General features: G+C 62.9%; 2 protein-coding genes across 4 annotated transcripts in view; both read right to left on the minus strand.

The window, feature by feature from the left end:
* The window catches only part of AGRN (agrin), a 32571-nt gene extending 12216 nt beyond the window's left edge, over nucleotides 1–20355 (minus strand). For all 3 annotated transcript variants that reach the window (XR_003792687.1, XM_029216959.1, XM_029216958.1), the window contains exons 1-8: nucleotides 20081–20355; nucleotides 17662–17923; nucleotides 6073–6120; nucleotides 2485–2700; nucleotides 2055–2279; nucleotides 1742–1966; nucleotides 1347–1553; nucleotides 30–248 (exon numbers count right to left, since the gene is read on the minus strand). Coding sequence is in view for 2 of the 3 variants with exons in the window: in XM_029216959.1 (XP_029072792.1) it covers nucleotides 30–248; nucleotides 1347–1553; nucleotides 1742–1966; nucleotides 2055–2279; nucleotides 2485–2700; nucleotides 6073–6120; nucleotides 17662–17923; nucleotides 20081–20287 (1609 nt within the window). In the remaining variant the exon portion in view is untranslated. The remainder of the gene's footprint in view (nucleotides 1–29; nucleotides 249–1346; nucleotides 1554–1741; nucleotides 1967–2054; nucleotides 2280–2484; nucleotides 2701–6072; nucleotides 6121–17661; nucleotides 17924–20080) is intronic.
* A 1966-nt stretch (nucleotides 20356–22321) lies between these two features.
* Nucleotides 22322–24560, minus strand: ISG15 (ISG15 ubiquitin like modifier). Its single transcript, XM_029215786.1, has 2 exons — nucleotides 23554–24560; nucleotides 22322–23092 (listed from the first exon to the last, which is right to left on the minus strand). Exons 1-2 carry the CDS (start codon nucleotides 23554–23556, stop codon nucleotides 22457–22459), a joined length of 639 nt encoding a protein of 212 aa, XP_029071619.1. The 5' UTR covers nucleotides 23557–24560; the 3' UTR covers nucleotides 22322–22456.
* Between the last annotated feature and the right edge of the window lie 2259 nt (nucleotides 24561–26819).

Here is a 26819-nt window from a genome sequence, read left to right on the forward strand (position 1 = left end):
CCAGCTAGACCCACTCATCCACCACTGACCACAGGGTCCTCGGCGAGCCACCCGGATCTCCCGCCCAAGGGCGCAGGCCGTAGCCTCCAGCTCGCACGTGCTGCCGTACGTGACGCCGTCGCTGCCACACACGGGATCATAGATGCCTGAACACGCTCGCTGACACGCACACTCGGCTTCCCCATTCTTCACAGCACACATCGCCCCGAATGGACACTGCACCCCGCGGCACGGGGACGGGGGCTGGTCTGGGGAGAATGTGGCCACTCAGCAGGGTCCCCACCTGCTCTCCTAGGCGACGCGCAAAGCCCCCAGCCCCACGCAGCAGACCCTTTCCCAGGGTGGGGATGGTGTGGGAAGAGTGGACCAGGAGGAGGGCGGGATGCGCAGGACACAGCAGAGAAAGGGACAGACGCGGACACACGTGGGCAGGGACACAGACTCAGACGGCCCCAGGTCCCAGCGTGAGTGTGGGGAGGGGCTGCCCTCTAGACCCAGGAGCTTCTGGACTGGTCTCAGGGGCTGGTGGGAGGGCCAGCTTTCCCAGCCCACCCAGGCCACTGACCCTTGACCATCAGCAGCCCTGGGACGCCCATGCGTGGGGGCGGGGGTGCTCTCTCTGTGGGGGGAGGAGTCTGCAACCCAGAGCCACACCCAGGGCCACACGGGGGAGGAGGTGTCTGTCCACTTGCTCTGAGGACCGCAAGGCCAGGCAGCAGCGAGCCACCCCCCCCTGCCGCGCGGGGGGCAGACCTCGGGCTGTGGGCTCCTGGCGGCAGGCGCGGTACCTCATCCTGCCAGCAGGTCAGGCTGGAAGACACAAGAGGTGGACCCAAGAGGGAAGGGAGAGCAGAGGAGAAGAAACAGACACAGAAAGAGAGACCGGAAAGATGGGCAGACCAGCCGACGGGGACGGAGGTAGAGGTGGGCAGAGCCCCAGTCCACTCAGGACGCGCTGTCTCTGCCCATTCCTGGTCCCTCGAAGCCCGACTGAGACGCTGCCTCTAAGGGGGCTGTGTGTCCCAAGAGTGTGGCACCCGGAGGACTTGAGGGCTGTCGGGCAGGTCCCAGGGGGGCTGTCGGGCAGGTCCCAGGGAGCCTGCCCACGGACCCCTGCCTCTGCCGCACATCCCCCCAGGTGCTGCAGGCACCTCCCTGACAGATGCCACCTCCCCAGAGCCCGCTGACAGGCAACAGCCCTGCCAAGGCTCCCCAGAGTGACCAGTTGTCGCCCACAAGCCCAGGGAGGAGAAGCATGACTCAGGATGGAGATGGCATGTGATGACAGGCAGCGGGGACTGCCGGACCAGGCTGCTCGCAGCACGGAGCCCGCCCACGGTGCTCACCACACGGGCCCTGGCGTTTGGTGGGGATGCTGCGCTGCTGCTGACACTCGGCCTGCTGGCGCCAGCAGTCATTGTCATATGTGTGCCCGTCGTGGGCGCACACGGGTTTGTAGGCCCCATCACAGATAACACGGTCGCAGGAACAGCGGGGGCGGCCTCGGCGGGACAGGCACACGGCACTGAACTTGCACGCCTCTGGGCACTGGTCTGGGGAGGCAAGGAGATCAGAAGAGCCAGAGTACCACGCCGGCCCCCACGCTGGGATGTGCAGGGGATCCACGGGCACACGAGGTGATGAGTGGGGACCCATGAGGCATGCAAGGGAGGGTGGGGACAGGCGGGGCCCTGGGTCATGCAGAGTGCCAGGACGGGGCCCTCCCCCAGGAGCCGCCCACCTCGAGGCTGGCACTGGCCAGAGCGCACTTTCTGGAGGAGGAGGCCTCGGGTGGCCCCGGTTCGGCCCATGACGCAGTCGTTACTGTAGGTAACCCCATCATCCCCACACACGGGCGCCTGCCTCGGAGGGCAGCTCTCTGGCCGCAGGAGCATCTCGGGGCGCCGCGTGCGTGGGTCCACACGGCAGATGAGGCTCAGGTCGTTGAGGGCGCCCTGGCAGGGGTCTGGGGGCGGGGAGGCGGAGGTCAGGGCACTGCCGCTGTGCGCACACACTGACTGAGGTCATGCTACACGCGCAGGGGTAGCGCTCACCGCAAGGGCCGTCGAACTTCTTGAACACGTTTTCCTGGTGGGCGCAGGCTTGGCGCAAGAGCTGGCACTCGCTGGGGTAGTCAGTGCCATCGCTGCCACACACAGGGCCCTCGGGGGCCCCCAGGCACGTGGCAGGGCACAGGCACGTGGCTGTCAGTCCGTCTGCGGAGCGCGCACAGGTGCTGCCAAAGCTGCAGGTTACATTGGAGCAGGGGTCCCTGGTCCCTGTGGGCGGAGCAGGGTGGGGTCACACTGGCCGGCGGCGGGCCCTCAGCGCACGCCCTCACCGCAGGCCCCGCCCTCCTCATCCCTCCTCACTCAGGCCCGCTCCAGCCCCGCCCCCGCGCCCCCGCAACTGCAGGCCCCACCCCCCTCACCACAGTCCCCGCCCCCCCGCATCCCCCTCACCAAGGCCCCGCCCCGCACTCACCGCAGGGCCCCCGGCGCAGCAGGCGGATGCGCCTCTGCTGGCTGCACTGCGCCCGCTGCAGCTCGCACTCGTTGCTGTAGGTGGAGGCATCCGAGCCGCACACGGGCGCCACCACGCTGGGGCAGACGCTCTTCTTGCACACGCAGGAGGCTCGGCCCGGCTCCTCCGCGCTGGGCTCGCAGACGGCGCCGAAGCCACACAGCATTCCTCGGCACGCTGCGGGTGGGGCGGAAGACGCGACGGGGTGGGTAGGGGCCCGGCCCCTGCCGCCTCCAGGCCCACGGTCATCATGCACACAGTCCAACGTCCGCACACCTGCCAGGGCCTTGCACGGACGGTCACACATGCACATGCGTGCCCACCCATGTTCGTGCTGGCGCTCACAGGAACCCCGGGTGCGCCCATCACAGCCAGGGCCTCATGCCCTCCCCCTCTCAACAACCTCCCTCCCCCCCCAGACCCTTCTCTGCCCCCGCCCCCCTCAGCCCCGCAACTGTGGAAGGGGCATTGCATCTGCTCCTGACCCACTCCCCACACAGAGGACAGACAGACAGCCCCCAGGCCGACTCTATCACAGGGAATCAGCATCCCCACCTCAGAATCAAAGCCCCTCTTCCGACTGTGACCTACTCCTCAGAACCCCGGCCCGCCCCGCCCCCTCCCTGGGAGCTGCTCCAGTGTCCCCGCCCACACCTGGCCCCTACCACCTCCCCAGGGACCAGCTCCTCTGCCTTTCATGGACCGGCCTGAGGTCATACAGCTGCAGGACAGGGGGTGGGGTTATCTGAGGTCAGGTCACATGCTCCACCCTCGGCCCAGAACCCAGTGCCCTGCCGGCACCCACCCCTGTCTTCTCACTTCTTCCCCTTCCTGCTTCTCTGGAGGCCTCCCCTCTCCTCAGGCCTGTCCCCACTTGGGTTCTTGTCTGCCCACTCCCCCACCTTCCACGTCCCCACAGCCAGCCTCCCCCAGGTCCGTGCTCTGCTGTGGCTCGTGGCCTCCCAGCTGCAATCTCTCGCTAGGGCCCTGCGGGTACCCACACACCTCATCCTTCCTCACCTATCCTCCTGGGCCCCCACCTCAGGAAATGTCGCCACCCCCACCCCCTCCCCAGGCCCTGCTGCCCCACCTCACACTCAGCATGACCTCCTCAGGGACCCTAGCACACCGGGCCCTGCGGACCCGACTGTTTTCTTCTTTAAACATTTTAGTTCTCAACTTTGCAGTGTCGCCAGCGCACACCCGCTCACTGAGTTGCAGAGCCGTCAGGACAGGCCCTCCTGGGCACAGTGTCAGGGCAGCGGGCAGGCTGACTCCTCAGGACTCCCACCCAGGGTGACACTCCCATAGGCGGGGCAGGCCCGTTACCGGCCGCGGCTGTCTGGATGCAATAAATGTTTAATTGGGTCCACTTATCATTAATAAGTTATGGGGGTTGGGGGGCGCCCCCCATCACCTCCCAGCAGGCTCAGGCAGGGGGGCAGGAGGAAGCAGCCTCAACTCCGAGGGGTCTGGAGCAGCACAGGCAGCTGGTGCTGTCACCATAGTAACAGCCCACCCCAGGCTCCCGCGAGTCTGTCTGGGAATCCCTGCCCCCACCCCCCACGGGCTGAGTGAACTGGGGCTGGAGGCAAGGGCGGGGCCAGCATGGATACCCCGGCCTGAACTCCCTGCAGACCCCACCCCGTCCTCCCCCCACCTCATCTGGGCACCCACGCAGACGCTTCATCCGATCCTGGAGCCAGGCTGCCCCACCTGCATTCACCCGCCACGTGATGGTGGGCACCTCAGCATCTCCTCCAGTGAATGGGGACAATAGAACCTACCCTCCAGGGTTGTTGTGAGGCTAAATGGGCCAATACCTGCAAAGGCTTGGAGAGGCCCAGCACTCCACTCCGGGCCGGGTGGGGGGTCAGCCGCTGCAATGACTAGAGCAGTAAGAGCTGCCAGCATATGGGCCATCCCTTGTCCCGGCTCAACACTGTCTACTCATAGCCCCTCTCCTCACTTTCCGTTTCGCGGGCTCCTTCTCTCTCCCCTTAGCACTTCCTCTCACTTTCAGCCCTCACTTGCCCAAGGCCCTGGGGACCCCCAGGCCAAACCCAGGGGCACTTGCCCCATCTGGCTGGCTGCTCTATCTGGCTTCAATTGGACCTGCTGATCAAGGTCTCTCCCAGGGTCCTGACCCCATGGCCGAGGACCTGGTCACCGCACTGCCCCTCGGGCTCAAGCCTCTCTCTCCCTCTGGTCGCCCTGGTCCAGCCGGACACCACCCAAGGTCCTGACCCCTGGGCCAAGGACACCTACTCCTCTATGACCAGTAGGTTCCTCGTCCTCCAAGACTTGCACCCTCATCATGCAGGCTGCCCCTCCTTAGCGCAGGTGGAGCGCCCAGAGACCTGCAAGCTTCACGGCCCTTGAGCGTGTCACCTCTGGGGCTCTGCCATGCTTGCCCTCCTGAAGGAGCCTCACTCCTTCCTTGCCCAAGGCTCCCTCACAGTGTGCGATGCCGGAGGCGGTGGTGGCTTTTTATAGCCTCCGCCGGTTGGAGTGGGTATATTTAACTCTCTCCCCAGACCTGGGTAGGTTGGAGGATGGAGCACGTGCCCTGAGCCCTGCCTGTGACCAAGAATGTGCTGTGTGTGCGCCTGGGAGGGATGACGATGGTCATGTGGGGTAGCTGTCCCGAAATGTGTGATGGGATCCGAGGGCAGGTGTGGGGCCCGTGTGGAAGGCTGTGGGGCGAGCCAATGCATGTGTGAAGGAAAAGAGACAACAGCAGGCCTTGGGGCTTGAGGAGAGAAGGCTGAGGACGCTGGGAGAGAGGAAGGTGCTTAAACCCAGCCAGCTCCAGGCCTCTTGTCCACAGCCTATGAGAGGCTCAGTCCTGGGCCCAAACCCCCAGCCCAGTGCAGACCTGCCCCCTCCCATGGCCCATCCCATGTATGGACGGCCCTCTGTGTACTTCCAGGGACCTGGGCCGTGCCTGCCCAGCAGGGGGCCCAGGCACTGAAAGCAGACCTGGGAGCAGCCCCCTCTCCCAAGAGGACCCCAGGCCACCCCTTTCCCCTGCCCTCCGGAGGCACTGACAGCTTCCTCTCTTCCCTGCTCACATTAGCTTAATTACAGCAGCCCCCCAGGGAGGCCGGGCCCCAGCCCACAGAGCAGGTCAAGGAGGCCAGGCCCAGCCTGCTCAGTCCAGGAACAGACCCGCCCATCCCTCCTCAGACAGCTGCTGCTGGTCCTGCTGAGGCCCCCTCCCCAAGCCCCTCGCCCCCCACGCCCTCTGTACACATCTTCTGACCCATCTCTCAACCCGTGGGCTCCGGCACTAAGTCAGTCCCAACTTTGAGGCCAAGGTGGGGCCAGGCCCAGGGACTGCGGACCCCAGGTTTCCTTTGCTGTCCACCACTGTGGACTCCCCAGGAAGGACCCAGGTTCCCTCATCCAGCCTCCTGCTGCTCCAGACACAGCTAACATGTCTGATGTACATGCCCCAAGAATGACCCCCTGACCACCAAGAGTGCCACCGCCCCTCCAGGCACAGATTGCCAAGCTCAGTCTGTCACCAATTGAGCCCTCACTCACCATCCGGAGGCGTTGGGGGCACTGGCGTGAAGTGGGTCCCAGGTTTGTCTGGAAAAAAACAAATCTCCAAGTCAGGCACCCCCCGGCCCCGCTCCCCAGCCCGAGCCAGTCCTTCCATAGCCTGTCCCATTGTCCAGCCTGGAGGGGTCACCCCTGCCTGCACACATCCCTTCCCTGGCTTTCCTCTGCCCCTCCGGCTGTATCATCATGGTCTGACACCTGTCAGGGAGGCCCAGTGGCAGGGGTGTGGGCAGCCACCTATTCCCGAGATGAGCCCCAGGTCCTGCCAAAGCCCCCATTCCCAGCGTAGCCAGCTGCCCCCAACCCCCCCCCAACGAAAGTTGTCTCTGCAGCTCAGGATGTGGGCTGCCCCCCCCAGCCCACAGACATCCTTCGGGGGGCCCAGGCATCCAGAGAACGCCCCATGGTGTTCCCAGAAGATGCAGTGGCGCATCTGAGCCACGTCGCAGCCGGTGGCCTCTCTGTGACCCTGCCTGTCCCCTAATCTTTGGCGGCTGAGGCAGGGGACCTCAGCGAGCAGAGAGGCAGGGCCACCTGGGCCCGGGAGGCTGCCACACCCACAGACGTACAGTTGTTCAGGAAGAGTAGCACCGCGAAGCCGAGCGTGGCGGTGGCCAGGAGAATCAGGCAGACGTTACAGGGCATCATGAAATATCGCACCAGCAGGGAGAGCCCGCGCCGCTGCCGGGGGTCCCGCTCCAGCGGCAGTGGAGGCATGGCCTGGGATCCTCAGCCCCCACTCTTGAGGCGTGGGGGTCCTCACGGGGTGCCCTTGGGCCTCTTCGGTGCCACTTGCCCCATTCTTGGACCCCTGGGCCAGTTGACAGCAGCTATATTCTCAAAGTTCAGCTCCAGTCACAGCTGGGGAGTCGGGGGCGCCGGGCCCCCTCCACAGCCCTTGAGGCTCATAAAGGGAGGTGTGCAGAATTCTCCCGGAGTAGAAATCCCAAGTTTGGGCTCGGAGGGAGGTGGACGAGGAACCGAGGGCCAGCACCACCCCTGCCGTCCACACCGGCCAGGGCCTGGGCCGGAGGCGCCAGCAGCTCTCCGCGGGGCTCGGGCTTCCCGGAGCCAGCCTCGGGGAGTCCCGCAGCCCCGGATCCTGCCCGCGCGGCCGCCCAGGAGAAGCCGGTCCGAGTGGGAAGGGCGGCGAGCGGCCCCTTGCCCGGGACTCGGCGGGTCCCGGCTGCTCGGTCCCCGGCAGAGGCGGGAGCGGCGACGGCTGCGAGCGGGAGGGGCGCGCGCGCCTCCGGAGAGAGAGAAGAAAGAGCCGGCCGCGGAGGGCCGCGCCCGCTCCCCGCGCCCAGGCCGGGGCTGAGGCGGTGAGTGAGGGGCGAGGGGCGCCGCGGAGGGAGGGCGGGGAGCTGAGACAAAGGAAGACGCCTCCGGGGACCCCAGCGTCCGCGGGGAGTCGCGGCTCGCGCCGCAAGGAGCATCGGGCGGATGAGGACGGGAGGGCGACGGCACAAAAGAGAACGCAGAGGCCGCGGGCGCTGGGGGACGGCTGGGGGCACCGGGGCTGGAAGGGCGCAGAGGTGGGGCGCTGGGGCTGCGGAGGGTGCAGGTCGGGATGGGGGCTGGGGTCGGGGCCGGAGATGAGGGGGAGCGGAGGCTGGCGCTGGAGAGAAGGCACGTGTGAGGTCGGGGTGGGGGGCTGCGGAGTGGGGGCGAGTAGGTGGGCGGGACAGGGTCCCCTCCCGCTCCCACCCGGCTGGGCTGGGCTGGGCTGTGCGTGTGAGCGGCGGCGCGGCGGAGTGTCCGAGAGTCTGTCTGTGTCCCCGCAGAGGGGATCGGCCTGCACGAAGTACCCGGTTTCTGGGCTGCGGTCTGCGTGCTACCGCGTGTGCGTGTCAATGTCTCTGCTCCCGCTGGCGCGACCCAGGCACTGTGGGGGTAGCGTCTCCAGGTACATACACACAGGTGGGGAGTAGGCTGGGCTCAATTCAGAGGGTGCGCCACCCCTCCCTAGGACCTGACAGCAGCACCTCAAACCATCCGCACACCCCCAACTCGCGTCCGCGAGGTGACAGGATCATGCAAATGAGTCCCATGTAAATGAGCGTTATGCAAATAGTCGCGGGGCTCCAGGTCCAGACCGCAAGCCTGGAGCGCCCCTCAGAGGCCTTCCGGGAACGTCGAGACCCTGACGTCACAGCGGGCCAGGGCGCGCGGCCCACCTGGGACTCCCGTCCTCCCCATCACGTGTGCAGCTGCCTCACAAACATGTCCCTGGAGTCCTCCCACACACACCTCGCTCACTCCCTGCTCGTCAAGCACCTGCCAGCCAGCACCCAGTTCTTCAGGTCCATCTCCTTGGACTCCTTTCAGTCCTGCGCCCAGACACACTAGTACCAAATCCTAACAGGGTCAGCCCACCCTGTCCGGGTCCCCAATCATCCACAGCAGAGGTCTTCAAACCTCTTGGTGCCCTGGAACCTGAGGGTCTACTGAAACCTTGCAGGAAAAGTCAATACACAAAGTGGTCCCCCCCCACCCCGGGCCGCGATGGACCCAGAGTAGCAATCTGTCAGCCCACCTGGAGACCCTGCCCCTGGCTGGCCTCACTGTCTCCTCAGGGGAGCCTCCCACCCCCTCACCTCACCTCACCACACCCTGGCACTGCCCACACCACACTGAGAGTGGCAATGCCCCGGACTTGGAGCACCCAGGGCAGGGTCTGACTTTTTATCTCCTCCGGGCAGAGCTTGGCCCACAGCCCAGAACTTGGTGTGGTGAGCCCAGGCAGTGACACATTTCCCATTTACTTTTCACTGCAGCCCCCAGGACTGCAGTTGGAATCCCTCCACTCAGGGAGGGGCCCACAGACAGTGCCAGGGTTTAAACCACAGACGTACGCACTGAGCACACACCCGCACAGGAGCCCTGTCTGCTGCTGCCACTGCAGCTTGGGCCATCATGGGTGGGCCCTGCTGGAGGAGGGGAGGCAAGGGTACCAGAGTGTGGGAGGGGCAAGCCCTGGGATCAGGAGGAGCCCATGCTGGCAGGGCAGGCCTCACCCAGGCAGAGACCCTGGACTCTGCCAGCAAATGGGCTGGCCTTAGGGCTCACGTGGTGGTGGTGGCGGTGCGCAAGGCCTGTCAGGTCTGGCCTGGGGAAAGGGGACCCGCATGCAGCCCGGTCCCTCCCAGCCCCAGCCCGAGCCTGAGCCCCCACAGGGCTTGGATGCCTTCAGAGAGACAAAGGGCCATTGAGGCCTCAGAGCCAGCTGGGGGAGGGGAGCTCAGGCTACCCGGGCTATTTTGGGATCTTCAGACTCAAAATCATTCAGCCCTGACCAGGCCACGCAGGCTCAGACCCCAGGAACAGAGGGTGCTCCGAGCCAAGAATCGGCCCCCCTCTGGGCTTACACACAGCAACATGCTACTGCTCCCATGTGTACACACGCACTCGATGTCCCAGGTCTCACGTACGCAGATACATGCACACCCACTCACTCAAGTCTGCACAGGCACTGGGTGTCACACACTCACCTGCGTGCATACACACTGCACGCCCTCATGCAATGCAAAACTTGCCCCTCAGTCACACAACACACACTGGGCGTGCCCCCAAGTACACGGTGTGGTTGCGCCCCTCCAGGTGCTTCCCTGAGAAGGAAGATGGGGAATGGAGTCTAGAGAGGATGGGAAGTCCTACCTACTGGCCCCCCGCCGACACCTTTCTTACGCAGATGACCCCTCCCTCACTCCGGAGGGGCCGGGCCCAGCTCCCCCGGAAAGGAGGGGGTGGGGGTGGGGCGGCACCGCCCTCCCGGCGGCGAGCACACACCGCGCGTGCGCACACACCTTTAATGTCGGGCCTCGCGGCCGGCGGCGCCTCGGCTGGTCCCGCGGAGCGCGCGGTCCGCCTGTCCCCGCCGCCGGGACCTCGAGGGTACCCCGCTTGTGTGTGAAGCGCATCGAACAGTCGAGCGCCGGCCGCCAGGCGGCCCGGAGTCACAGGTGTCTGGCCGCCCCGGTGGGGGAGGGGAAGAGGACGGGGCAGGGCGGCCCCTTCCCCCAGCCCCGGCCTCCTGGTGTCTGGTCTCAGGCTACGGCCGTCCCCTCCCCCTCGGCCTCGGCAGACAATGGGCGTTTCACGGCGGGACGTCGCTGCTGGACCCGGGCCCGCCGCTGGGAAGGAGGCGGCGTCCAGCCCGGGCCCCGATCGCCGCCTCAGGTGAGGCCGAGGCCGGGAGGCGCCCAGGTTTGAGTCCGCTGGCTGTGTGCCCACCCACCAGCCCCGCGGGCAGGGCCCACACCGCCGGGCCGTGGGATTGAGTGAGAGTTTGGGGACGGGGCTCAGCAGGACCAGCTCGTAGGGTGGCGACCGCTGGCGGCTTGGACGGCAGCTGCGGCCGCTGACCCCTGGCTTCCCTCCTCCCTCATTACTCAGCCTTCACCCTGCCCGGGGCCCAGCCTCCCTCAGCAGCCCGTCTGAGCTCCTCCGGGGGTAGGCTCAGTGCAGGAGGTGTGTCCCGAGTCGGGTCGGATTTCTGCACCCTGGGAGGTTACCCTGTGACAGAGAGAGCACTAGAGGTCGGAGGGTCGGGGGGTGGGGGTGGGGGGGTTATCTGTACAGAGACCCGAAGGATAGGGAGAGGGGTTTGCACCTCCGGACAGAGGCAACTACAGAGGCCCAGGGGAGAACGGGCTCAGGAGGCTGCAGGAGGCCAGGAGGGGCCAGCCTGGTGAGGCCTCAGGGCGACAGGGGCCATGGGCGGGTCCTCCGGCCTGGGGAACGCTGGGAGGAGGGAGCCCAGTCCAGGGCCTGGACACCTGCCAAGACATAGACTGAAGCCAGCAGGGGGCGTCAGACGAACAGAGGAGGGGGACGGTAGGCACCTGCAGAAAAGGGGGCCGCGGTGGAGCTGATCCATGCCTTCGGTCCCTTCCCTCCAGGACAGCCCCAAATCCACCTCTTTCGGCCAGGCCCTGCCCATCTCCGGGAGGAAAGAGAAAGCTGGAAGAGCCAGGGTGGCACCCACGTGTGGTCAGTGCCTGGTGAGTGGAGACCCTGTGTCCTGCTGAGGGCCACGCCAGGCAGTGAGGGATGCACAGTCTGAGTTGGGGGACAGTGCTTCCTGGAGGTACTGACTGGCTGGATGTCAGGATGAAGAGGAGTGACAGACAGACACACCTACTGGAACCAGAAAGTCAGGGGACAAAGGGGCAGAGAGACCGGCCAGACAGGAGAGAGCCGCAAAGACGGAAGACCAGGAGATTGCAGACGTAGCCAGGGTGCGGGCGGAGTTTCTCCCGTGGGGGAGGGTGACCGGGACCAGCAGCCAAGGCGCAGCGTCAGGTGGGAAGCCTCCTGCTCAGAGGGGAGGGTCCCCCTCTTCCAGCCCGTGGGCTGTAGCTCTTGAGTCCAGGTTTCCAGCTCTCTGGCCCGCACCACGCCCACAGCTGCCTTCTCCCACCCCTCAGCCAAGCCACAGGGGCTACCTGCTATTCCCTGCATCTCCAACCTTGTGGTGCTGCCTTCCCTGCCCGGAATACCCTTCCCCCTTGGCCTTCGCTCCTCAACACACAGCTACACCTGGCCTCCTTGGAAAGCCCGTCCAGAACCTCGAAGGGCCCTGTGCAGGTGGCAGCGGCAGCCCTTCCAGCGGCCCTGTGAGGATCTGCTTCTGGGCCGTGGCAGTTGGGTGGCTGAGGAAGGAACCCACGGATGGATTCACAAATGGACCCTAGCGACCCTCACCGCCTCCCCTCCAGGGACAGAAGTGGACGTACATTGCTCCCCACTGGTGGGTCAGGGACAGGCCACAGTCTGGCCCAGATGCTGTGCTCTTATTTCGCCCTAATGTACACGGGAAGCCCGTGTCTGTGGCCAGAGGGACAGGCTGCCTGCTTCTGCCGGGGCCAGCGTGGGGCGGCCCAGAGGCAGCTGCCAATGGGAGGGGCAGGGAAGCTTCAGGCCCACCTCAGGCCAGAGGCAGACCAGCCTCTCCTGACTTGCCACACCTAACCCCTAACAGTGCCAGACTCAGGGTCCGGCAGGTACGAGATGGGACAGGGAATCCAAGTGGCCCCAGAGACTCTTCCTGTCCCTACCACAGTCCTTCCATCTCTGGCATTGAAAAACCCAGAGGCAGAGCCCACAGGAGGCAGGGCCCAGACCTCGTCCGGGAACAGGGGGGTGGGAGGAGGGCATAGCTGGACACTGGGGCAGCAGGCAGGAGATGGGAGCCATATGAGGGCAGAGGGCTGGAGCCCTGTTCCCAGGCCCCCAGGGACACAAGCCAAGGTTGCCTGCTACCAGCCTGCTGGCAGAGCACCTGCAGGGTCCCCTCCCCAGGCTGATCCAAGGGTGGCAGGAACCACAGCCCAGCTGGGATTTCAATCAGAATCGTGTGCCGGTTGGTACACCTGAGGCTGCAGGCACACGTGCACACGTGCAGGCCACACAGCTGTTAACAGCAGGCTGCGTGGGAGGACACAGAGCCGGCCCCTCCCATGCCTCTATGCCCTGGTGGGGAGGGGAGTGGGAGGGGCCCTCTTCCCCTTCCCAGGTCCAGCTGTAAGCAGCCCCTGGCAGGGGGCCTTCCTCAGAGGAAGTTCTCAGGATCTGCTCTGGGGGGAGAGGCCCCTTCTAGGGGAGCTTCCCTCCCCACTGGAAACTCCACCAGAGGCCTAGTCACCCCTGCCCGGCTCCCAGCCACAGCCTGGGACTGGAACGTGATCCCTCCTGAGCCCCAGTGTAGCCCGTGGGGGCACAGTGCCCTCTGATGAGCTGCATCAGTGTCACCAGGGTGCTTGTCACTAGGGTGCTGTCTCATTTCTGAGATCCCTGTTGCTCTTCAATGAGAGGCGGGCACTCTCTGGGACTCTGGGGTGTCAAGGGTTACTGGGGCTATTTCAGTGATTGTGCCTGCAGCCCCCAGCCCGGCTGGGCCTTGGGGGCCTGTGTGGGGAGCCATGGTTCCCCTATCTCAATGGTGGGGGGGGCGGCTGGGGCCAGCAGAGCCGGACAGGAGACGGAGACCAGTTTTCATCCCCCCCGCCCCCCGCCCCAGGCCTCTAGGCAAGGGTAGAACTTGTGGGGGGGAGGGAGGGCAGTTGGCCTGGAGCCCGCAGGTGGAGGCAAAGGGCTGGGACAGGTGCAGGGGCAGGAGAGAGGCCTGTTTCTGCAGCTGTTTTCCACCTTCCTGTGGTGATGGGGGTGGGGGCAGGCTTTGCTTCTCAGGGGGCTGGGGAGAATTAACCCTTTAGGAAGGAAGCAAAGCAGGCTGGAGGAGGCTGAGCTGGCCTGACTGTAGCAGGGTGATGGTGAGAGTGACCTCTGGCTAGATCCACGGCCCTGAAGTCTGGGCCCACTCCCCTGCTAACCTTACCTGGCAGCCCCATGCCACCCTCTACACTCCCCCCACCTCAGCCTGTAGGACTGGCGGGGCAGGGGGCTGTAGCCCCACACCTGGGCCAGCTAGCCCTGACCAGGTGAATCTAATTTCTCCTCTGTGCACGTGGGTCCCAGCACCCCCAGAGATGCTGTAAGGGCACAGGCAGGCCCCACCGGAATCCACTCTGTCCAGCACCCTGGGGGAGGCCAGTATAGACAGCGGGAGAGGGGAGGACAGTTTCAAAACAACTTTTTTTTTTGCATTTCCAATCTGCAGGGGAGAATGGAGACCAGGGCTGTTCTCTGGGTGTGGAGCAGGGGGATGAGGTGGGGTCTGGAAAAAGCCAAGAGCTGTTTCCACTAGCTCAGTCTGGCGCAGTGAAGGGACTGGATCCAAAGGCCTTTGGTTTCAGGAGCAGCCCCCCACCCAAGCCTCCTGGGGCTGCCCCAGGGAGGACACCAGCCAGCCCACCGTGGGCCCAGGGGAAGTCAAAGCTGGCACAGGTCCATTCTAGCGCTATCTACCACGGACCCCCAGGTGGGGAGAGGACAGGCGGGCGGTGGGGGGGGGGGCGGTCACACCCCACCTGAGCTGATGCCCCACCCCTGGCTGCTGGAAGGAAGGAGAAAGCCTGGGCAGGCAGCCTCCAGCCTGGGCCTGCCTGGGGGAGGGGCTGAGGGCGCTAGGCGGGTCTGGAGGGGTGGGGTGAGAACCTACAGTCTGGAAGAGGGAAACAGGGACAGGAAGCAGCCACCTCCCACCTCAGGGAGGAATGTGGCGGGAGTAGGACAGGCTCAGAGGACTTGGGGGTACAGAAGCTAAGTGCCAGACAGCAGAGGGAGCCCGCCCAGGAAACTCCCCCTGGACTTCTACCTGCCCCCGCTCTGCTTCAGGGAGAGCCAGTCCCTGTCTGGGGGTGTCTGCAGTCCACATCCAGCTCCGAGGCCATAGCGCCTGCACCAGTGCGGGGCCGGCCCGGGACCCAGCACCTCTCCAGCCTGAGCTACATAGGACTGCCTTCCCAAAGGCCCTAGAAGGCTGGCCTGGCAGGGAGGAAGGGAGGGAGGGAGGGTGCTCACTGGAATCAGGCTGGCCAGGCTAGGCCACGGCCGCCAGGACCCCGGGCTTCAGGGCTGGGCAGGGCTGAGCTGGGCCACAGCCAGACTCACCGACCCTGTCCCTGTGCCAGACCTGGAGAGGGCAGACAACACTTCCTTTCTCTGCTCCTGGCTCCTAGTGGGCAGGGAAAGGCCTGGGGAAGGGCTCCAGGCCTGCATCCCTCCTAGGGGCTTCAGGGGGCCCCAGGACCAGTCTTCATAAGGTGGGGGAGGGGAGGGTGGTGGGAGTGTATGGGTGCTGCCCAGACCAGGGCAAAGTGGCTGAAGGCTGGAGGAGATGCCTGCTCAGCTTCCAGCCTGGGCAGGCTCATGGTGCGTGGGCGGCTGGCACTGGAAGAGGCCAGGCCACTTCCCTGACAAAGCAGGGGGCGAGGGGCTCCTTCCTGAAGAGGCTGCTCTGAAGCAGAGCATCGTCTCCCTCACCCACAGGTGGCGCAGAGGGAGGGACACATACCTGTCTCAGTTATGCTCGGAATGTGGCTCCCCAGGCGGAGGATTGGGGAGGAGCTTCCTGGGGGCTGGAGGCTGGGGAAGGGGCCCAGAGCCAGGAAGACCCTGCAGGCCCTGGGGGGGAAACTGAGGAAGGTAGTCCCAGTAGAGCTGGGGCCCAGGTGGGGATGAGCTGGGGGCATCCAGGGAGGTGGGCCTGGCAGGATGTGCCCCTGACCTTCGCGGCTGTGGGCCTTTTGGGGGCCGGGGAGAGGTGTGTTAGAGACAGGGGTCTTGGGTGGTCTTAGGGTGACCTCCACAAATCAGTGGCTGCCCAGCCTTCACTCTGGGCCCTGTGGGGCAGGGGCAGCTGTGGGCTCTCAGGAACAGAACAGGGTCAGAATCAGACAGGGAGGGGTCATCTTAGTTCAAGCCCTGCCCATCCCTAACCCTAACCCCTCACTAGGGTGAGGCCTTGTCTCCCTGGAGAGCCTGGAGTGGGGTTTGAGGTCCTTATCTCCCACAGAGTGGAAGGTGGGCCCTCCTCCCAGCCGCACCTTGCTGGGGGAGGTGGGGAGAGGACTGTCTCTTCCCCAAGCCTGGCCCCAGCTCCAGGGGGCCTTTTGCCTCAGGCCTTCAGGAGGCTCAAGGGGGAGGCACCCCCATCTAACTGGGGTCCCTGGGATGCACCCACCCTGCCCGCAGCCCCTGCTCCTCAAGGTGCCCCGGTTTGCTTCCAGAGAAGGGATCCGTGTCATGGGCTCAAAACTTTCAGGGCTCCCTGGCCCCTTGCAGTGGACCCCAAGCTTCTCACTCTGGGACCCTCCCCTCCCTGGGGGCTTCCCCTCCACCCTGGCTCTACCACAAGGCTCCAAGCTACAGTCAAGGCTACTTCCTTTCCTTTTCTCTCCATGAACCTCCTTCCCCAAGACCCTCCTCCTGGCAGGCCCACCCCAGAAGACTCTGGTGGCCTCGGCCGCTTCTGGGTGCTCACCCCATTGCTACACACTGGCCTGTGGGTCCCAGCACCACTCTCCCCCACCGGCCCAACTGGAGCTGGGGGCCTAGCCCAGTCCCTATCCTGGGCAGCCGGCACACAGAAGGTGAAGTCTCGCTGTAAGCTCTCCCTGTGGGCCCTCCTTTCCAGGTGTCGCTCTGCCCAGCCTGATGTATCCAGAACCAGGGCCTGGCCTGGGTAGAGCAGGATCTGGCAAGATGGCAAATCTTGTTCTGCCCGGGGTGGCCCTCCTGCCACATGCCCTCTGACCCCACAGAAGGCCTCAGTTACCGAGTCGTGGACCCTCAGGCTGGACCCGTCCAGCTGCAGAGTTAGTGATGTGCCTTCTTGATCTTGCAGAAACAGGGGACTCTCTGTGCCCTGACCCCTCTCCTTAGCCCCCAACTCATCTTTCAAAACTGAGCATCACACCCCACAGCCTGCCCCATCTCCATGCCACCCTCCCATCTCTTCCCTAGACCACAAGCTTCCAGAGCAGGGCCAGGGTCTCCAGTCCTCACCTGGTGGGAGGGCCATGCTGGGACCTCCTCAGCTAAGCTGGTGCTGCAAGGGACCAGTGACACAGCCCCGCCGGCCTCTCTGTATGACGTTGCAGGCTGGGACCCTGGACGCAGCCCCAGGAGCAATGGACCACAGGCCCCGCAGGATGCTACAGGGCCCCCACTTCAGGTCCCGCCCCTCGCCCTGCACAGCCCGCCACCCAGGACCCCGCAAAAGCCAAGCCAGCGCCACAGCCGTAAGTCGGGTGGAAGATGGAACTTCCCTGCTGGCCAACAGAGCAAATCAGAGGGACAGGGTCACTTTCCCAGGACAGGAAGTCAAGGACCCTTCCCACTGCCCTGGGAGGAAGCATTCTCTCCTCTCTCCGCCCTCTCCGGTACATCCCTTCCCAGGCAGCCATGAGGGGACAGACAGGATGTGAGGGCGACGGGCAGTTCCTATGTTCTCCCTGCTACATTCCTCAGCCAAGGATCTCAGCCCCCAACTGGGATTCTCCTGGGTTGAGGTGGGTGGGTGAGCCCTGGTCATGTGATTCCTGCTCACCTCTCAGAGGCTGGGGTGGGGGAGGGATGCTCTTGGGCCATTCAGAACGGACGCATGGGGAGAGCAGACATGGAAAGGTTCTGTACCTCTGTGAGGGGATCCCACACCCACTCAAACTCCTGGAAGCAGCCCACTCCACATAACTGCCCCTCCCAGAAATGACAGGCCTCTTGTCATGACAGCCCCACCTCCAGCACAACCCTTAAGCCCCACCCCAACGGGTTTGCTCAACATCTGGGCCCTGTCTAAACAAATGTTTGGGCTTCTGCAGAACACAAACAACTGATGTTCATTCACCTGGTCCCAGCCTCTCTCCTAGAACAGGGAACTCCAGGAAGGGGCATGCAGAACTACGGAGGGGGAGGGGAAGAGAGAGGAGGCCTGTCCCTTTGCAGGGCTGGGACTCACTTGGCTCCAAGACAAAAAGTGGTGGCATCTCCAGGGCCAGGGTGGGGAGCGCTGCTTATATCAGAGATTGGAGCTGAGATGGCTGGGAAGCCAGGGAGCTGGGACTCAGAAAAGGAGGTTGGACCACGAGATGCCAAGTGCTCTCGCCTCCAGCAAACTCTCTCCTGCCCCCCACGGTGCCTCCCCTGCTCTGCCCCTTCACGCACCTTCCACACAGTGTTCCACCTCCTCCAGGTTCCGCAGGGTGATGCGCATGAGGCTGGAGTTGAGCATCAGCTCATTCTTGTGGGCCGGCCACAGGTACGGCGGGGCTGGGTTCACAAAGAAGATCCTGGTGTCCCCAGTGGACACCTGGTTGTCACAGATGAGGGGGTCTCCGAAGCCGCCAATCACCACCTTGTTGCCTCCGTCCAGCAGGCTCTCCTGGGCCACCACATCTTTGCCCTTCAAGTACCGCCAGACCCGAACCTGGGGTGGACACGGGGGGTGCGCAGGTGTCAGTGATCCTCTTCCCACTGGGGAGGGGTGGCCGCAGAGGCTGACACCTGGGCTTTTTCCTCTCTTCCCACCTCACTTGCTCAGACCAGATGTCCAGAGTAGATAGACCCAAACCCTGGGCAGATGTGTGGAGATCTTTGGGTCAGCCCCCCAGGAGGAAGCTGCAGGGAAGGACACACACGATGGATGCCACTGCCCACCCATGTGTGTCACACACTAGGACACCTGGCCTGCAAACACACCCCTTTCCTCAAGAAGCAGCCCCCCAACCCCCAGCCACCCCAATTCCAATAACGTCCTTCTCGGCTCAGGCTGGTTACGGGAAGGGGACCCAGCCGGCTGGGGTGCCTGCCTTCCGTGCCCCACTCTCCCTATCGCCCCACCCACTGCTCCGGCCATTCTGTATGGGCGGAGCCAGGAGCAGCTAAGGTGGATGATGAAGTTTCAGGGTGATGAGCTCTAAGCTCAGGGCTCTGGGCCAGCTGGGCTCCATGCAGCCCTGTGGGTGGGCAAAGACACCATGCCCCCCGGCAGGTGAAACGCCCTCCTCCTGCAAGGCTCCTACAGTGAGTGCGGTCAAGGCAGCCTGTGAACCTCACAATCAAGCCTGGGCAGCACAGGGCAGCCCCACCCTCCCCACTCTGCTCTTGGGGCCCTGAGGGTACCTGCTCTGACAAACCAGGCCCTGGGACGCCCACGGCCTGCTGGGGGTGGGGGGAGGAGGGTCGCAGGGGCTGCAGTCAGAACAGGCGGTCCTAAAGGAAAAGGTCCATGGGGATACGTGCCCATGCATGCTGCGCCTGGGAAGACACCCCTTTCCTCGGGAGCTCTGGGGAGCCAGGACTTCCAGAATGGGGAATGAAAGACAATGGTGGCCCGTCCACCTGCCTGCCCCTGCTGGGAGCCTCGGGTCTGAGAAATCTGCAGGGACTCCCTCCACCCTCCAGTGGCCATGGGGAGGTGGGGGAGCCTTGGCCAACTCCCGCCCCCCACCCCTAGACACACAGTAGGCTCTAGAAGGACGACAGCTAGCAGGGGAGGGCTGGGTGGCTTTCATCGCCTCCCCCCACCCCAGCCACACCCAGGAGCAGCGGGGAGGAAGTCGGGAAAATCCTGCAGGGACTTGGCAAAGTGCCCTGGCGGTGGTGGAGGGGAGGGGGCCCGGCGGGGGATCCCAGCTGTAGCCCGCACAGGCCAGGCTGAAAGAAGCTGCCACCCCTCCCCATCTCCAAGGAAGAGGAATGATCCGATTTCTGGTCGGGGAGGTGGTTTTAGGGGCCAGAGGGGGGCAGGGCCCTGGGTCCCTTGAGCCCTCCCTAGGAACAGATTGTGGGAAAAACCCCACTAGACCTATCCCAGGGGGCTCCCAGATCCAACTGAAGGAGAGGCCAGGCAAGTTCCCCCTCCCTGTAGCCGGGGGAGATCCAGGTCTCTCAGGAGCAGGATGGGGCACCTGCCCTGCACCCCGACACTTGAGGCTCAGCAACGGCCCCGCCCACTTCTCTGCTCCGGCCCCCAAACCCATCACTGCAGCATGCCCCACCAGGAGCCCTGGGGTTGGGAGATAAAATATGCACCCCTCCACTCTCTCCTGACCACCCCTTCTCGCCTCTGGGGGTGGGGGGCGACAGCACTGACCACAGGCCAAAACCCCACCTCCACCCCAAGCAGAAAGCGTCACCTCCCCTCGTCCCTGTTCCTTTTCTTTGGCCGGTGGGTAGGGGGTGCGGTAGCCGAACATTCTCCCTGGGGGGAGGCGCACTTGTTTCCTGTAAGGGAGGGGGCTTGGGTTGAAGGGGCAGACACGATCAGGTCTCCGGGGCCTGGGCACCGCGAGGCGGGATGGCAGCGGCACCGCAAGAACTTTCCCTCCAGCGCTCGCGAGTTTTCCCAGACCCGGCGCCCCACGCGGGGGTTGGCGGTCGCCAAGGGAGCGGGCGCGGGCGCTGTGGAGCGTCTGGGGCTCGTTCCCACGGCCCGGGGCGGGGGTCTCAGCGGGGCGGCCGGCGTCGCGATGGCAGGACCTCCGGGCTAGGGGGCCGGGATCCCGGGGAAGAGGCCCCCAACCCAGGCTTCCAGGACGGTCCGAAGGGGGCTCAGGGTCCCGGGGGTCACGCGGGGGCCCACCTTGCACGAGTACGTGTGCTGCACCGGGTCCACGTTGAGGATCTCCTCCACGGTGCCGGTGAGCACCACGTTCGCCTCCTCCTCCCGCCTCTCCAGCGCGCGTTCGGGGCACGTCCCGTCGGCGCCGGGCAGGGCGCGCGCGGCCACCACCAGGAGCAGCAGCAGTGGCTGCAGAGGAGCCTGGCCGGACGGCCGCAGTCTGGCCATGGCGCGGGCGGAGGACGGCGGAAGGCGGCCGGAGCAAGCTCACGGGCCGGGCCGCGCCAGGGACTGGACTGGACAGGACGGGACGCAGCTCCTGGGAGGCGGCGGGAGCGCGGGCGGCGCGGGGGCGGGCCGGGGGCGGGACCGGGGGCAGCACCACCCCCTTCCCGCCTCCCTCCCCCCCCCCCCCCGGCCCGCCCGCGCCCGCCCCCGGCCCGCCCGGCGCCCTGCGACCCGCGGCGGCCGCGAACAAAGCGCCGGGACGGCGGCGCCGGGCGGAGGCCTGGCTGGGGGAGGGAGAGGGCCAGTCTGGGTCGGGCCAACGTGGGTGATGGGCCTGGCCCGGCCGAGGGGCGGGGGCAGGGCGGGATCGAGGGTGCTCTCCCTGCTGCGGCGCACCCCCACGGACGCCCCTCCCCCGCCTGCGCGGACGTTCCCCACCCCCGCCAGGAAATGCGGCTGAAATCGGGTTAATGCATAATCTGGAAGCGACGTGACGGGACTTCCAAGGGGCTCCAGGCTGCGCCGGGGCTGGGGCGGCGGGGGCTCCCCGGCCGCGGGGAGGGGCTGCCAGATCCGGGGCCCCGCCGCCCCTCGACCCCTGCAGGGCTGCGCCCCTCCCCCGGCAGGAGGAACCTGACGGGGGACCCCAGCCCCTCGCTGGAACTGGGGACGGAAGCTCGGCCGACCCGGGACCCCCGGCCTGCCGGGACCAATGCGGGCCGGGGGCTGCGGCGATTGGTCGCAACGGAGCGCAGACCCGCCCACCTCCCGGTCCCGGGTCAGCTCCGGCCCCTCTGCAGGGCTGCGGGCTCCCCCTGCTGTCCGAGGCGGCGATTGCGTCTCCGGTGGACGGCCAGCCACGCCCCCTCCCCAGCTCCCCCAAGGCGCTTCTCCAGACATTCCCACAGGGTCCAGGCGGGTAAACCGAGACCCAGAGGGTCCAGATTAGACCCCGACCTAGCTGAAGATGGTGGAGGTGGGGAGGGAGAGGAGATCCCTCTGTCCCTCCAGGGCCGGGTCTGCCGCACATCCCCTCACCCAAGCCAGCCACAGACCTCTGAGCTGGAGGCAATGAAGGGTGAGCAGCAGCAGAGGCCCCTCGGGGGACCCTACGTCGCCTAGACCCTGGTGGGGGGGCGTTCAAGAAAGGAGGGTGGCACCGAGGGGGTGTGCTTACACTTGTTAAGTTACAGTATGACAAAGAGGTGAGGTTGGGGGCCCAGGAAATGAGGTTGGAGCCAGGAGCCCTCCCCCCCATACACCTGCATGTCTGCACATATTTGTCACAGGCAAGCCAGACCTGGGGGGTCCCCCAGCTCAGATACGGACCCCCACAGACCAGAAAGAGGGCTTCTGGGTCTGCAGCCAAATGCCACTGAAGAGTCTGAAGGCTGAGGACTGAGTGTCCCCAGAGTCATGGACTTTGGCCCAGAGAGGTGTACGTTCTATGCTCCCCCGCACCCCACCCCCCACCCCACCCCTCGTGTCTAAGGCTGACTCAGCCTGGCTCCCGAGTGGCTCATGCGGAAAACTGGCACAGAAAAATGCATCCGGTGTGGAAGTGGCTGTAGTTTTGCCAAATTAGGTGCCCCCTATCTGGGACAAACTCTTCCACATGGATGGGAGGAACCCCTATCCCAGGTACCCCCTCACCTACTGGCTGTGGCCCCTCCATGAACTGAACCCTGAAGGAAGGCGTATTTGCTGATTCAGCAGCTCCCCCTGATGGTGATGTGAATGCCTAAGGCCCTGTCACCACTTTTCCCCAGACCAATGCAGGCTGGACAGTGTAGGCTGATGGTTCCTGGAGGGTCAAGAGGCCCCCAGCCCCCAGCTGGTGTGGGGAAGCCTCCCTCACAACTGGCCCAGGCAGGCCCTACGGACTCACCGCTTCCAGGGACACTCGCCTTGTGGCCTTTGGGACCTCGCCAGGCCTTCCCCTCCCTGTGCTACCTGCTGACCCAGATGTGAGGGGTGGGGACCAGTTGTGCAGGCAGGGGCTGACCATGGCTCAATGTGAAGACAGGGATAGGCTCCAGCAGATATGCCTCTTTTTATTTCTCTAGAAGTTAACTTCCCAAAGATGTGGGGACACACCTTCAGTTTCTCTGGGGTCAGGCGGAGGTCACCATTTTGATCCCGCCAGGCTTGTCCCTTAACTTGGCCACCCTAGCCTGCTGATTCTCCCAGCGACCCTGGGTCCCCTCTTACCACTCCCTCCTCCACCCCTCCCCCAATCTCACCAGAAGGGTGCAGAATGGTGCTACAGAGGGTGCTACAACTGTATTCCTGGTGCTCAGTGGGGCGCCCTCCCCGCGGCCCTCCTGGCCCTGCCCCGCCCCCCCGCAGGCGCAGATTCATGAACACGGTGCACATGGTGGTGAGGCCGTACTCCCCCAGCTGGTGCGCGTCCTCCATGGGCTTCCCCTCGAAGCTCAGCCAAAACTGGTCGGCTTGCACATGCTCCTTTTGGCACACTTGCAGCTTGAGCTCGGCCACCCTCTGCGTCAGCTGGACCACGTAGGTGCTGCTGCGACCCTTGTTATTCCTCACCAGGATGCTCAGGGGGTCTTTGCAGCTCTGCACCATCAGCAGGACGGTGCTGTCGGGGCCCAGGCCCTGGCAGACCAGGGGCACCCCATCCTGCAGCACCTTGCGAGTGTCCTGGTGCACCAGGAGCTGCTGGAAGGCGGGCACGCCGATCTGCTGGGTGATCTGCTGCTTCAGCTCGGATGCCAGCATGGAGTCCTTCAGGGGCACCAGGATCTCCTGGCCCCCGAGCATCTTCACCTTCAGGTTCCTACCCTGTGGGCATCACACAGGCTCAGAGACCCTGGCGCCAGTTCTGGGAGCACTGCACGTGTGACACTGGCAGTGGGGCAAGCTGCTAGACCCCGTGATGCTGCCGCCTCCTCTCCAGCCTCCCCTCCCACCAGGAGGGGTACGCCAGGTGCTGGAGAGTGCATGCGGGCATTTCTAGAAGAATAGTCACCACCCACAACCATCATGTTGCCTCCCTTCACCTGCTAAGACGCCCCCCTGTGCTGATCCCAAGGGATCTCAGGGTTGCCCACTGGGCAGAACCCACCTCTGAGGACCCAGACCCTGCTGTCAGAAGGAGCCCTGTCCCTCCCCTCACGCTTAAGAACCTGGGGGTTCTGAGCAGCTCTGCCTGCCTTGCACATGTAGGTGTTCCGCCCCCCTGGGAGATGCCACCAGGGGGAGGGGTACGAGCCCACCTGCCCCACTTGTCAAACCCGCCTCACCATGGCTGTGGGCTCTGGCGCCAGGTCCTCCGCAAGCACTGGTTGGCTGCCTCTCCGCTCTCAGCTCTTCTCCAGCCCTGGCAGCTCAGCCCTTTTAAAGCCTGAGCAACCATGTCAGAGGGCGGTGTCGGGGAGCCAGCCACACAGTAGCCGAATTCAGCTTCAGTTTCGGTTTCCTTTTCCCAAGGCGGGCCCTGGAGTGAATAGCAGAAACAAAACAGAATGACAATGACAAGAAACCGAGGTAGGGGTGGGCTGGGGCTTTCCACCAGGCCAGCGGGGCCTGGGGACTGTGACAGCATCCCCGCCTCCAGGGGTGTGTCTTCAGAAACCCCCTGCATGTCCAACACCTTGGGTCCTTTGCAAGACGCACACACATCATAACATGAGCTAACAATTGGAAACTTTCACTTTCCATTTACCAATCTGCAAAATTAGTAAACTCGGAAATCATTGCCAGGGTTAATTCAGAAATAACATAAAATAGTGACAATCTAAACTACCCAGAGATAACCTCCATTTGTTTATGACAATATTTGTTCAGATTTTTTTTAATTAATTAATCAATCAATTAATTAATGGCTGCTTGGGTCTTCGTCGTCGTGCACGGGCTTTCTCTAGTTGCAGTGTGTGGGGGGGCTACTCTTTGTTGCTGTGCGTAGGCTTCTCATTGCAGTGGCTTCTCTTGTTGCGGAGCACGGGCTCTAGGCGTGCGGGCTTCAGTAGTTGCGGCATGCAGGCTTAGTTGCTCCGCGGCACGTGGGATCTTCCCGGACCAGGGTTTGAACCCGCGTCCCCTGCATTGGCAGGCGGATTCTTAACCACTGCACCACCACGGAAGTCCCTGTTCTGATTGTTTCAATGAAAGATATGTATCTTATTTTCTACAAAAATGAACTCCTGGACACTATTGACAAAGTGAAAAGAAAAACTATACACAAAATGGTAGAAAATATTTGCAAATCACATGTCCGATAAGGGTCTAGTATCCGTAATATATAAGGAACTTTTACAGCTCAACAACAAAAAGATAAACAACACAGTTAAAAGTTGGGCAAAAGACTTAAATAGACATTTTAAAATAGAAAATATATAAATGGCCAACAACCACATGAAAAGATGGTCAACATCATTGGTCACTAGGGAAATGCACATCAAAACCGCAGTGAGGGACTTCCCTGGTGGTGCGGTGGTTAAGAATCCGCCTGCCAATGCAGGGGACACGGGTTCAAGCCCTGGTCCGGGAAGACCCCACATGCCGCGGAGCAACTAAGCCCGTGTGCCACAACTACTGAGCCTGCGCTCTAGAGCCCGTGAGCCACAACTGCTGAGCCCGCGTGCCACAACTACTGAAGGCTGTGCGCCTAGAGCCCGTGCTCCGCAACAAGAGAAGCCACCGCAATAGAAGCCCCCTCACCGCATGGAAGAGTAGCCCGTGCTCGCCGCAACTAGAGAAAGCCCGCGCACAGCAACCAAGACCCAACACAGCCAAAGATAAATAAATAAATTTATTAAAAAAAAAAAACCCACAGTGAGATACTATGTCACACCTGTTAGCACAACTATAATAATTAAAAAGGGAATAATAACAAGTGTTGGCGAAGATGTAGAAAAAATGGAACCCTCATACACTGCTGATGGGAATGTGAAATGGTGCAGTCACTGTGGAAAACAGTCTAGTAATTCCTCAAAAGGTTAAACAGAATTTTCATGTGACCCAGCAATTCCACTCCTAGGGATATGCCCAAGAGAACTCCAAACAGGTGTTCAGAGAAATGCTTGCACACAAATGTTAACAGTAGCTCTATTCACAGGAGATGAATGGTAGAAACTGGGGGAGCAAACAAACCCATCAGCAGGTGGATGCATAGACAAAGTGTGGTCCATCCTTGTAATGGAATATTAGCCATAAAAAGGAATGAAGCACTGACGCAGGCTACAATGTGAATGAACCTTGAAAACATGATGCTCAGTGAAAGAAGCCAGACACAAAAAGTCACATATTGTGTGATTCTACTGATACGAAATATCCACAAGGGACTTCCCTGGTGGTGCAGTGGTTAAGAATCCACCTGCCAATGCGGGGGACATGGGTTTGAGCCCTGTTCCGGGGAAGACCCCACATGCCGAGGGGCAACTAAGCCCGTGTGCCACAACTACTGAGCCCACGTGCCTAGAGCCAGTGCTCCGCAACAAGAGAAGCCACCACAATGAGAAGCCCGCACACCGCAACAAAGAGTAGCCCCCGCTCGCCGCAACTAGAGAGAAAGCCTGCGCGCAGCAACAACGACCCAACGCAGCCAAAAAAAAGCTAAAGAAAAAAATAATTAGGGCTTCCCTGGTGGCGCAGTGGTTGAGAGTCCGCCTGCCGATGCAGGGGACACGGGTTCGTGTCCCGGTCCGGGAAGATCCCACGTGCCGCGGAGCGGCTGGGCCGGTGAGCCATGGCCGCTGACCCTGCGCGTCCGGAGCCTGTGCTCCCCAACAGGAGAGGCCACAACAGTGAGAGGTCCGCGTAACGCAAAAAAAAAAAAAAAAAAAAAAAAGTGATTGCCAGGGGCTGGGGGCCAGGGGGCATGGGGAGTGACTGCTTCATGGAGACAAGGCCTCCTTTGGGAATGATAAAATGTTTTGGAACTAGATAGAGGTGATGGTTGTACTAAATATACTAAATGCCATTGAATTATATACCTTAAAATGGTTAAGTTTATGTTACATGAACTTCACCTCAATAAAAAAGAAAACTGAAAAAAAAGAAACCCTCATGCTACTCTCACCATTTCCTAAAGTGCTTCATTCACAAGTATCTCACAAACATTTTCCCATATGAATAGATACTTTTATGCAAGTTGTTTTCATGGCCTTATATGTTGCCCATAGTATAATGAGTCCATTATAGAATACAGTGTAATTTAGTTAACCAGTCCCATATTGTTGAATATGTAGGTTATTCTCAAGTTTTTACTATCACAAACAGCACATCACAGGCATACGTTAGCTAAAAGTAAAAATAAATACTTAGGGAATTCCCTGGTGGTCCACTGGTTAGTAACTCAGGCTTCCACTGCAGGGGGCATGGGTTCAGTCCCTGGTCAGGGAATTAAGATCTCACATGCTGCATGGCACAGCAAAAATAAATAAGTAAATAAATAAATAAAATAAAAATAAATACTTAAAAATACTTTAAAATACATGAAAACTCAAATAAATAGGGCTTCCCTGGTGGCGCAGTGGTTGAGAGTTCGCCTGCCGATGCAGGGGACAGG

The sequence above is a fragment of the Monodon monoceros genome, unplaced genomic scaffold, assembly GCF_005190385.1.
Source record: "Monodon monoceros isolate NGI ecotype Baffin Bay Population unplaced genomic scaffold, NGI_Narwhal_1 Super_Scaffold_12, whole genome shotgun sequence".
In the NCBI taxonomy this organism is placed as follows: domain Eukaryota; kingdom Metazoa; phylum Chordata; class Mammalia; order Artiodactyla; family Monodontidae; genus Monodon; species Monodon monoceros.